The sequence below is a fragment of the Corythoichthys intestinalis genome, chromosome 22, assembly GCF_030265065.1.
Source record: "Corythoichthys intestinalis isolate RoL2023-P3 chromosome 22, ASM3026506v1, whole genome shotgun sequence".
NCBI lineage: Eukaryota > Metazoa > Chordata > Actinopteri > Syngnathiformes > Syngnathidae > Corythoichthys > Corythoichthys intestinalis.
Window position 1 is genome coordinate 32,441,271 of NC_080416.1, and position 12,825 is coordinate 32,454,095.

At 40.5% G+C, this 12,825-nt stretch overlaps 1 protein-coding gene across 2 annotated transcripts in view; it reads right to left on the minus strand.

Moving 5' to 3' along the window:
* LOC130910637 (dysbindin-like) overlaps positions 1 to 12,433 on the minus strand; it is a 48,219-nt gene extending 35,786 nt beyond the window's left edge. Inside the window, exon 1 of one of the 2 annotated variants that reach the window (XM_057828099.1) lies at positions 12,063 to 12,433. In XM_057828099.1, coding sequence (XP_057684082.1) covers positions 12,063 to 12,111 — 49 coding nt within the window. In that variant the 5' untranslated portion in view covers positions 12,112 to 12,433. The remainder of the gene's footprint in view (positions 1 to 12,062) is intronic. The other variant, XM_057828101.1, reaches the window with a different exon arrangement.
* Positions 12,434 to 12,825: the final 392 nt, after the last annotated feature.

Consider the following 12,825-nt stretch of genomic DNA (forward strand, 5'->3'; position numbering starts at 1 on the left):
AGCATCATAATTTTTTTCATACAATGAATCACGTTTTACATGTAAATGGCTGAATTCGTTCCAAGCGCTACTCGAAAACAATATTAAGGCTGTATTTAGACGAGGAAAGTCCATAGTTTGCGTTCTTTATTTTTTTAACCTGTCCTGTTCCACTGCTTAGACATGGAGAATAGGAATCTGCGTGTCCATATGGTCTGATCAGTTTAAAAGGTGAAATTTCACATCAAAACTAACGCTCAGATATTAAAAATATCCAATGAAATCTTCCATAATTCTGTTTTGAAATAATACAGTGGCATAGTGGTTTTATAGGCATTTATTTATCATATTCAAGCCTCTTTCACACACCCCGAAACACCGGGAATATCGAGGGATTTAACCGTGCAGCAGTTGTATGTGAAAACAATTTCTGGCTGATGATGTAAATATCATGGCGGGCCAATCGTCACTTCCTCCCTCTTCGCAGTGAGACGAAAAGCGGTAAAAAAACATCGCAATTACCAACATAGCAAGCTGGAAATAGCTAAATTAAACTGAAAACATAACGAAATTAAATTGCTACGCGATCGTAGAGCCAAGGAAGGAAGTCCATCGTCCATCTTTGGAAATGTGTGGTTTATTTTGCTGCCGCTATTAGTGTCCGCTACTGCAGAAACAAAGTTGTACTTCAAAGCAAAAAACAACGGAGGGATGCGTTCAGTGGATTATTAAATACAAAAATACACGCGATCGCTGAAAAGGGAGAATAACACAATGCATCCGTGACAGTAGAACTGAAGAAGAGAGTCTATTGTCCATCTTTGGAAATGCTTGGTTTATTTTGTTGCCGATGTTAGGGTCCGCTATTGCGGAAGCAATGTTGTTCTTCAAAGCAGAAAACAACGGAAAGATGGGTTCAAGGGTTTATTATACAAAAATACACGCGATCGCAGAAAAGGGGTAATGACACAATGCGTCCGTGACAGTAGAACCGAGGAAGAGAGTCCATCGTCCATTTTTGGAAATGTGTGGTTTATTTTGTTGCCAATGTTAGGGTCCGCTACTGCGGAAACAAGGTTGTACTTCAAAGTAGAAAAAAATGGAGGGTCCGTGACAGTAGGTTGACGGGGATCAATAACATACTAACCTAAGCGGTAGGCAGAGAGCTGATAAGACAACGAAACAAAGCCAGCGGGATTCTTCCTTCCCAAGCCAGCGGGATTCTTCCTTATACCCTTCTCTTGGATCACCTGAGCTTAAATACAGTCTTGATGAGCTTGAATTGGCTGCATTTACGACACCAGGAGTGCTCCCTCCAGAACAAAACATGATTTGACCAACATTGTGACAGCCGATGCTGACCAAAAATGTCTGGTTTATAAAATCGAAAGAACCAATGGGGAACACGGGACAAGTCTGTGAAAGTGTCCAAACCGCGTCATTGTCAGGACATTTCTACATATGTTAAAGAAATGACGCGAGTAAACCCGGAACGATTTTCAAGATCCTGCACCAGGGGCTGTCGTGTGTTCGCGACATTTGAGGAGTACTTTGAAAAGTGCAATGTGCTTCGAAATCCGTTGCGGTGCCAGCCTAGAAAATAGACAGAAATCAGGACTCTATGAAGGGTACGTTGGTTTCTCAACTTCCAATGTTGAATAGCAGCCCTAGTCTGGCCCCAGATTGGCTGTGTTGCCGCTACCCCGATAGCAGGTGACTGTGCGCCAGATCTGGCGTCAGCTCGGCAGATTCACATTGCAATCACGCCCGCTGAACGTCAGTCCATCAGATGCGGCCGGGATCATCAATCTGACAGTCCGAATGATAGGTTATCCACTGTTCGCTGGCGGACCTTGCTGAACGGACGCGCTCAAAACATGAAATTTAACGGTCGACGTGTGATGTCACAACAGCGCGCACCCTGAAGGGAGGCATCTGCGCTATGACACTAAACAGGAGAACACGCAGGAGTCGGGACACAGCATCTCAATGGACGGAAAATCTTTATTATAAGGGCTTTATTCAAAGTCATAATCACGTTTTGAAGTCAATGCTTGATTGTTAAACAAGTTATTCAATCGGGCATAAATAAAATGGCCTGTGTATTCAAGTGATCTGCCATTCCTGCAAGTTAAGCCATTCAAAATTTATTGCAGAACAACATATGGAGGGAGAAAGCATCTACTCTGTATTGCTGAAAATGTTTCAATGTTGGAATACTGTTGGGGCCCCTGCCCCTTGAGGCCCTGCTCCTCCTCCGTGTCTGTGTGTATGTGTGTCACTGCCTTGATTGCAGGATTGGACAGATAGGTGAGCCTGGTACCAAGTGCCAGTGATCATTGTCAGCAGCTTACTTAAACCAGTCCTTGGCCTCACATCATCACCAGATCAACAACTCAACTGCGTGAGTTTGGGACTCCAGCATTCAGCTAAGAATGAATCTTGTAATGGTGATACTGATCTCCTTTTTGTTTTTATCCCTAGATCCTGTACTGCTTGCCTGCCTTTCACCTGTTCTATCACCAAACTGCCCACCGGATTCTTCGGACACTATCCGCCACTCCCTCTCATCATCAATAAACTCTTGTTACCACTGCCAGTTTGCCTCCCGACTCTGTGCTTGGGTCCCCTGCTACCCCAGAACCTTAAAGTGCATGTGACACGAAAAAGCATGTTTATTTCATAATACACGCAGTATTTTATGCTCCTGAATGATATGGACCGCTTGGATGTGTGTGGAAGCGATCGTTATATTTATTAAGTTTTTTTAATCCCGCGCCATGAAAATGAGTGACTTCCGGCTTCGGTCTTGCATTGAGGAGGAGGGCGCTGTGACGTGTACGGTAGAAGACGTCCTCTTCACTATACAGCGTACTGTTGTGTATGAGGACGAAGGATTCAGCTGATTTTGCGGATTAATACGTTTATTTTTCGCATCACGCCAGCCAAACGGCTGCAGAAAAATCATTCTGTATGAGGGAGAGGCGTATGCGCCTTTTTGGAGTTTCAAAAGGTTCTCATTCACTGTGGATATTTACTGTTGGACCATTGGATTTACGAGGAAGTGAGTAAACATCTTGTTCTGTATTATGTCAAATACCAATACAGCGATTACAAAGTAAACTCTACAAACTTTCTTTAAATAAAGGACTACTTACCGTTGATCATTGATAGGCATGTAAAAAGCTCTCCTCATGCACATTAGCAGCACGTTAGCTGCACAACAACTGCAGCCACCCTCCTCCGGGGAACGAACTGTAAATTGTTCTCCGCCGGGCGGTTTGCCGATCCACGAAAACAATCGACAACCCAGTCGTCATGTCAAATAATCCAGTCTAGTTATGTGAGAGTTTCTGCTTGGAAGACTTTGAAACATCACTTGGTTCGGGTTAGCATGTCGGCTAGCTGTCACGCCTTTTGGTTTGTTTACATTCTGCGAAGCCGGGGAAGGGAAATGACATATGTCCGATTTAGGTGGCATAAAATGTCGTTCGGGAGGTGCGACAGTAAAGGTGAAGTCGACAGTTTTGACCATTATGGAGTAATTTTGCCATGTCGTCCTGAATAAATGCATTTTTATGATTTCATATTCCATTTAGCTCAAGACTGTTATTTGTCATGACCATGCCATTTATTTAGCAATTGGGGAAAATACTTGGATAAAAAGAATATCCTGTAAAAATATTGAAGTAAAGAGACAGAAACAATGACATTTTGCAGCTCTCTTCGTCGCGTTTTCCTCGTTTTGAATAGTTCCCCCTCGACGGGCTGACTGGTCCTTCTCAAGCCATTTATATAGCTATTGGGGAAAAATACTTGGATAAAAAGAATATCCTGTAAAAATATTGGAGTAGAGAGACTGAAAGAATGACATTTTGCGGCTCTCTTCGTCGCATTTTCTTCGTTCTGAATAATTCCCCCTCAATGGGCTGAATAGTAAAACCGATGAGCCCAGTCTACCGCTGACGTCATCCACCTGTTGGGGACGCTAAAGCCCTATAATGGTAGGCGTGGCTAACCGGCAGATTAAAAGACCAATTTCTCGTCATCTGCGCTTTGCTAAATTGTTGTATATAGTCGAATCGTCTCAAAATATGATTCTAATTCACATAATAATGCCATTTAAGACTTTTTTTCTCATGTCGTATGCTCTTTAACAAATACAATATGTTGTTTACTGTCTAAAAATGGGCCATCTTTAATTTGGAGTTGCTTGTTCCAATTAAAATATTTTGTGTAAAACAATGTTGTAATGTTAAGGTGCATATGTTAGCATTAATAAATGCATGAAAAAGAAGTGTCATTATTGCTTTTAATAGACAAATTTAATTCGCAATATAAACACATTACAGTATGATACATCCAACAAAATGGACCTTAAATTTAATACTGAAAATGGTTTTGATACAAATCTGGGCCAGATTAGGTAACATATATGCCATATTCGGCCCATGGTTTCTGTTACTTTGGTCCAGTTCTGGCCCAAACTGATTGCTGATCCGGCAAGTGAATCCATACTGAAATTAGCACATTGTTCAAAGACTGGGAACACTATTATGTATCCATTTTTCAAAATTTGGCCAAATTTGTAGTACATCTGCCTCATGTCTGCTTGAGTTATAATTTTCTATCTGGGAAGTCCCAACTTCCTTAAGAAGGAATCAGTGCAGAGGGTGAATAGTTCGGTCTCGTTCCTCCAAACAATTCGTTCAAAAATAACTACTACACTACCATAATCCCTTCCTCCTCGCTGCTTTCTCCTAATAAACAAAACACAATTAATAATCATCACAATGGGAGTACAGTATATCATAGTCCCATGTAACAGATTAAAACTGTTCAGACCAATAGGACACTCAGATTCACATTCTCCGTGTCAAGCAGCTGAACAGGACAGGTTAAAAAAAATTAAATTAAATTTAAAAAAATTCCTGGCCAGTGTTTTAAAAGGACGCTCGCCATTCTGAAGCTAATGCTAAAATGAATCCTATGCTAACGCTCGGAATATATTTAGCATCTGATGATCACTCAGCACAGACCTTGGAAGGCTAAAATGACATTGCATATTCTCGCTTGCCAAGATAAGAAAACAAATCTTACCGTGTTTCCAAACAAGCAAGATGGAGCGCAGCCTAGTTTGAGACACATCCTAAACTCCGGTGAGGAGGGAGAGGGACAGCACATCTCACATGAGTGACACGATGCAAGCTGACGTACTCCACGTACAATTTGAAAATGTCACGCATTGTGAACATATGACAGAAACGATGTCGCACGTTCGTCTCGTCGGCCGAAAACTGGCATTCACCACGTTTTTGGCCCGTCATGGTCATGAAAAAAATTGTTCGTTGACAGAATATTTTCGTTGTCGTCATTGTTGACATAAACAATACTGCCAGGGATGATGAAGATAACCCAGACTCACAGCAGGGGGAGAAGGAGACAGAGACCCTGCTCGAAGAAACAGCAGGACTCTGCCAACCACATGCAGGTACAGATAATGCTGCTAGCCATACTGCCTTTCCATCTGTGTAGTAAAAGGAGCAATGTGAACAGTTCAGACAAAAAAATGAATGGCTATATGCCCAAAATGGGTATATAGGACTTAGAATGTTCCTTATGCCATTCTTTAACAATTATGTATGATTATGATGCCAAAATGTTAGGTCTTTCCATTATTTTGTCCAACCCCTGTACATGATAATTACAAAACAAATATTGATGTTGAAATATATACAGCAACATTTTTACAACGGATCACGGGAACAACCAACTTTAACTCATTTGCTCCCCAAAACGTATAAATACGTTCTATTTTTAATTTTTTCAGTGTCCCAAAAACGTATTGATACGTCTTTTATGTTTTTTTTTTTTTTTTTTTTTTAAAGAGGCATCTCTAGGTTCTGTTGCACCTAAACTGCAATGCACAATGCTCAAAACTCATTTTAAAGCAATAAAACTGGCCACTGGAGGGCAGTAGCGCCTTTTGTAAGAACTCATCTCGGGCTAGGAAAAAGTGAAGAAAAATAGTCAGGAAACGGAAGTTGGAGGGATCTTGTGAAGACGCGTGAGAATTTGAGAAAAAGGTGGAGAAGGATCAGGGGGAAAAAAAGGCAAACGACACTGGACGAGTGTTTTGAAAAGAAAATGAAATCATAGTCAAAGAAGGATTCAAAATAATCTATCTTGATGAGACACGGTGATGCCACACGTGTTCTGCGGAGCTTACGTTGCGTTACTCCTGAGCCTGAGGTTGAATCCAACAATGAAGATGATGAAAAACGTAAGACCGATCTTGATCCGGACTCATCAGATTACTGGGAGCCACCTCATTCAGCCGGGAGCAGCCGAGAGCCTTCCCCATTGTTATGTGAGCAAATATTTCAACAGTTCAATAGTTTAGTTATGCGTAAAAAAAAATAGTTGCTTTGCGATCAAAAGCTCTGTTTGTCTTGTTGTTTATGTTATTTTGTAGAACGAAAACATTATTCAGATGTTTGGAATGTCACAAAAGCGAAAAATAGCTGTGTTAAAGTCAAAGTTATGTTTGAAATATATGCTTATACAAAAAGCTCAATTTCTCTGTTTTTTCATCAGAAATTGGAACATTGCTCAAACTAAGCTATTTTCAAATGCTGATTTCTAAAGATTGGAAAAAGATATACTAACTTTTTAGTCTAATCTTTCTTTTGGTGGGTTCCATGCTTATATAGCAATAGAACAGAATTTTCAGTGGGCCTTGCAAAATCCACTAAAACGGCCGGCAGCGACGGGCCTTGCTCCGGTAAAAATGGCTGGGAGTGAATGAGTTAATGACTGTTGCAAGTTTTAGAAAGAATCTTCAAACATTTGGCACATTTGACATGGATTTCTAATAGGAAAATCTTATTTTTCTTAAACACTATTTTGAATGGGGATACCATACCTGCCTGCTAGCCTAGCATCACCACAGCCCATCTGCTATTCAACATTGGAAGTCCAAACCAGAGGACCTGAAGTACCCATTGGAATCCTGATTCCTGTCCATTTTGTAGGATGGCACCACAAGGGATTCCGAAGCACATTGCACTTTTCGAAGCACTACTCAAATGTCGTGAGCACACGACAGCCCCTGGTCCACTTTCTCGAAAATCGCTCCTGGTTTGAAACAAATCTCACCCGGACTCGACGAAGTGCTTCCTCTTTTGGAAGTTTAAACGTAGAGATCGCTAAATCTTAATTTGCAACACTCTTGCATCTACCGACAATGCAATAGTTTGGCATTTTGTGTCGACAGTCTTGCTACTTCCAGGTGACAGCCTGCACTCACATTTGTTGCTTGTGAAGCATCCACAGGCGACTAGTGTTGCACTAATACAATTTTTTGGCCCCACAACCGATACCTGGCTGTGCAGTATTGGCCGATACCATACCGATACCACTTCGTTTGAAATTATATACAGTATATGGCGGAAAACACAGTCAAGACTGAAAAAGCAGTTTCTGCTCTTGCTCTACTCTTTAAAAGACACTGCTGTATTTTAAGCCAAAACAACTGTTGCGTTCGATAGAACAATATGTCTATATGCTGCCATAGCAGACTCATGGCGCATTAAGCCACCAAACTATTTTCAATTTGTCCATTTTACCCTGAGAACCCCCGTTTACAGGCGTCGCGCAACCGCTTTTGTTTTAACCCAGCCATAAAACAAAGGTAAATATTTATATTTATTATTCAAAATTTCTTTCATATTTAGCTGAGAATCATTAAATGATGTCTAATATTTGGTTTAAAAAAACAACTTTAAAAATTCATTCACTCGCATATTTTAAACTTTTAAACAAATTTCGTCACAATGAACAAAATGACGTCTGTAAAAAAGTCACGGATGTCTACCTCATAACTATAGATTAATTGTATGTTTTTGTTACTGTCGCATTTTCCCCAATATGTTAGATGATAAATATCCAATCCAAACAAAGAAAATTTGAAAAAAAAAAAAAATGTTTAAAAGGGTAAATATATGAAAAAGAACATCTCAACCACTCCTTGATGTCTGCGATTTCTGCATCACGACCCTTGTTATAGTACCATGGTGTACCCATAAAATCATACCCATAGTACCCATAGTGTACTTAATCATGGTTTTACCCGTTCTGCATATGAAATACATGTTAGCGAATTAGCTAATTAGCTTAGCGCTCTGACTATTAACATCTAAAAAACAACAACAATAAAGGCGAAACCGTAAACGAGGGTTCATGTACTCACCTCTTATGGATGCACACGGGTCTTAGCAACACACTCAGGACATTTTTTAATTGAAATGCCTTAAAACTACTGCTGCACATCTTAAAGACAAGGAGCAACGAACTATCTCTCTTCCCCTCTTGCTCTAAAAAATAACTTGCGCAGGGCCGTGCTTCTGTCCTGCCTGTGTCTTTTAGAAAGGAGTAAATCTCTCTCTCAGTAACTGGCAGCATCCATCATAATGTGCATGCGCCCGTTAACGGTGCCCGGGCGGCAGACGTGTCTTGAATTTGGGTCTGCTACGAGCGGCTGCCATAAAGTTATGAGGGAAAATAATCGTTTTTTAACCTTTATGAATCGTAATCAATCGTCACGTGTTGAATCGCGATGCATGTAATAATCGATTTTTTGGAACTTCTCTATACTCAATGTTCTATGCTGAAATATTTCCAGAGCCCCGACATTTTCCTTTCATAGAGTGTTTTTTCTACATATGAAAAAGCTGCCCCAGCATTGGTTAAGAGCGGCTAATGGCCAGCACTCATTGGTCTGGAGCAGGTCTATAGCGATAGCTGCTTGGCATGCAAAGTGATCACGTGTGATCACACAACACAGTGGGTAATCAGCGTCAGGAGAAAGTGTTATAATCAGTGTTGGGAATAACGCTGTTATAAATAACGAGGTTACATAGCGGCATTATTTTTTTCAGTCACGGGGTAATCTAACTAATTATTTTTTGCGCCGTTACCGTTACTGACGGTCTAAAACGGTACGTTACTTACTTTGAATAAATTGAAGAAACTACCAGCTGTTGCGAGTTTACTCTGCTCTGTTTATTTGTCATCCTAGACTTGGGGCGTGTTCAGGTTCATGGCAATGAAAATAGTAAACACACATAGCCTACCTTTGCAAGAACGATGGCGTTGCCGTTTGATACGGTCATAATGTGCAGGTTCTGCACCCATCCGCAGCAAAACTGTTCGTAGCTTTGTAGCGATTTGTAATTTCGGAATCGCTGAGGAGTTTAGTAACATTCACCAAACAATAAATACAGCAGAATGTCCATTTCGCGTAACTGTGGAAGCCCGTCGACATCTTTACTCCATTTGTTGTCCATTGGCTTGGTCGTAAGGGTCAACATTGTTCACATCCTTAAGTTTGATCACATATCTGTTCTTCACCTTAGTAACGAGTTTGTCTCTTTATCGAACTGGCGAGTTAAAGTGTAATGTCCCGCGAGCCAGACCTGCTTCCAATATGGCTGCGTTGTTGTCAAATCTCACGTGATCACCCATTCTGTGACATAAATGCTCGAGCCTAATAGCGCACCTACTTCAGAGCCGGTTGTTTATATGTGAATTGTCTCGCCCTATGTTTGTATATGTGTATTTGTTGTTAATAAAGTTTTTTTTTTTTTTTTTTTAACAAACTTCAGAGCCGGTGTTTTCCGGAACAGCGCACACGCAAAACAGATGCAGAGGGATATGATGGCAGAGCATTCAGAGGAAAATTTGTCCTTTACGAGGTGGAGATATAAACACTATTTATAGTTGGTCGAAATTAAAGGAATGAACGTGCATGTAAAATGTAATTTATGTCCCGGGGCAAAGCTTTTGTCGACATCTGTGGTAAGCAATTCAAATCTGTTTATTTTTGTTGCACTTCAAGTGTAGGACAAATCTGTTGCTGGTGAGGTGCAATAAATATTATTAAGTTCTATAACACAACTACCTGTCTGTTCTTCTCTAGTCAACTGACTTGAATACTGCTCAGAAAATTTCAAATTCTTTGACATATAACTTCTTTTTAATGTAACGGAAATAGTTACTTTCCCTGGTAACTAGTTACTTTTACTATAATTCAGTTCAGTAATTCAGTTACTAACTCAGTTACTTTTTGGAAGAAGTAGTGAGTAACTATAACTACTGTAATTACTTTTTTTAAGTAACGTGCCAAACACTGGTTATAATACTGTACCGATGAATAGTATCGGCGCCCTATTTGTTGGTACAACCCGATACCGATACCACCATTTTAGTCCCGGATTGCCCAACCCCCCGCCTACCCACCATAGATAGTGGTATCGGTGCATCATTAGGGTATATACCCATTTGTACTCTTTATTGTGTGTTTTTAGTTGTGGTCGAATACTTGGGTCGAGTTTGTGTGATTGTTTTTGATGAAGTGTGGAAGCTAACTGATACATGCTAATCATTTGTTATTGCTGTATCAGAAGCTACTTGTAAACGCAAATTTGAATTGCTCTTATTGAAGATAACTGATTAAATTTCATTTTGGTATAGTTAATTCTGCAAGTGTTGATGTCATTAGCAGATGAATAAAGTCAGCAAACCACTCGGACGCCTGACATCGTCATTCTGGAGCTTAGCTCACAGTCTAGCTAGGACTTAGCTCCGACATCTTGACAAAGACAGTACGATGACTTATAACCAGTGTTGTTAATCTTACTGAAAAAAAGTAATTAATTATAGTTACAAATTACTTCTCCCAAAAAGTAATTGCGTTAGTAACTCAATTACCTGAATGTAAGAGTAATTAGTTACTTGGCCAAGTAATTGGTGATAATTACTTTTTTTTTTCCTCAAAAAAAAAAAAAAAAACATTGGCCACACTATGTGAAGTTTTTTGTGAAGGTTTTTGGTACAATTGGCCCGAGCCCAATTCTTTACCCTAATTTACCTTTACCCTGAATCAACTGTTAAAAGTTGTTAAAATTGCTCCCATTATTGCATTAGTTCCCTTCTCTCTACTTTCGACATATGAAAGTTTTAAAACTGTTTCATCATTTAAAGATAGATTCAAGTCAAGATTTTGCCGATTTAGAAGTATTTTAGATAAAAAGTTACTTAGGTTCGCTAGGAAGGTTCTCTACAACAGAGCCGTCCTAAAAAGTCTACTGCTTTAAGATGGCGGCTGTCTACTAACTCATTTAGTGCCATGTCTGTCATTTTGCATCTAGTTATATCTATGTACAGTACATGTGATATCTACCATGTCTACCATATCTACCATAACATGCGGGCGTAGTTTGTAGGCTATCGGCTACAACATGTATTATTGGAGCTACCTAGCATCGCATTTGCTCGGCATCACAACTTTCTTGCCTCGTCCCTACTCCTGCTCTGCTCTGTCGTCTCGGTGAGTCCGTCTCCCTCAGACTTTTCGACCAATATAGTAACGCATAGTAACGCATGCCTTTCCGTCCTCAGTAACGGTAACGGCGTTGCCAAGATGAGAAAAGTAATTAATTAGATTACCCACTACTGAAAAAAATAACGCCGTTAGTAACGCCGTTATATTGTAACGCCGTTATTAACAACACTGCTTATAACTCATGTTTTTGGATACTTTTTAAAAATTATTTAGAGGATGTTTTAAAGTATATAAAGCATTCATTCCGACCTATGCGGAAATCCAGGTTACATTGCCAGGGCAGGAACGGAACTTGTTCGTAAACCGGGGACTACGTGTAATTTCGAAGCAGGTTTAGGATCTGGAAGATTTCATTGTATATGTCTTTATTATCTGGGCGTTCGTTTTTGTGATATTTTACCTTTCAATATGAACCTTTGAATAGCTGTCTATTATATTGTCCAGTGTCCTTGAAAGTGTTCAATCGATCGAAGGCCCATGAATTGAATCTTTTGCTCCGAGTAAAAATGTTGATTTACACCCCTACTTAGGGTGATATCAATACAGTACCGCTGATACTGCGTTAAGTAGCCATAGCGGGAGGTTCCGCTTCTTGTTCTATGGTTATCATCACCTTCTTTCTTCTATTACTTTTGAGGAACGTCCCTCCACACGCACGAAAAAATGGAAGTTTGCTTACAAGAGTTCCTCTGGCTCCCGTCAGCGGCTCCACTTGACGACGTAGACATCCTGGATGTGTCCGTTGTGTCCCCCGGAGACCAGAAGCTTCTTGGCGAGGAAGACGCTACAGAAGCCCGCCGCCCATCCTCGTTCCCTCCTTAACGCGCGGCATTTTCCTGCTTTTACGTCCGGGAGATGAGACGGCGCGCCCGCGTCCGTCCATACGGCGACGAAAGAACGAGCCAGAGAGGATGCGAAGAGAGATAGGAGCGATGGAGAGAGGGTGGGAGGCAGGGAGGAGGCGAGTACGCGGAAGGAGGAAGCGAGGATGAAGATGCGCGTGTGACCCGTGAATACCTCGCAGTTTCCGACGAGGTGAAAAGGTGAGGGCGGGATAGTAATGAGCATGGGGCGTCAGGAGACCCGGGGGAAAAGAAAGACTCCCCTTGTGGAATAATCCAAGTCACTACAATGAGGCTGAGAAGAGCGTGACAACGTCCTTCATTTAACCCTTGCAGGGTCAGTGGACAGATATTCAAAAGTTGACACTTTTAACCCTTTTATAGAGCTACTCACTACTTTTGGTGATGTATTTTGAATGATGAATAATTATTGTATTTTTTAACATTATTTTCTACTAACTATAAATACATTGGTACAATGTTAATAAAATTGAAATGGATAAACAGCCTGTGACAGCATATAAATAATCTAAAATAGCATTTTTAGGTGAATTAGAATCATATTTTGAGACGATTCGACTATATACAACAATTTGGCAA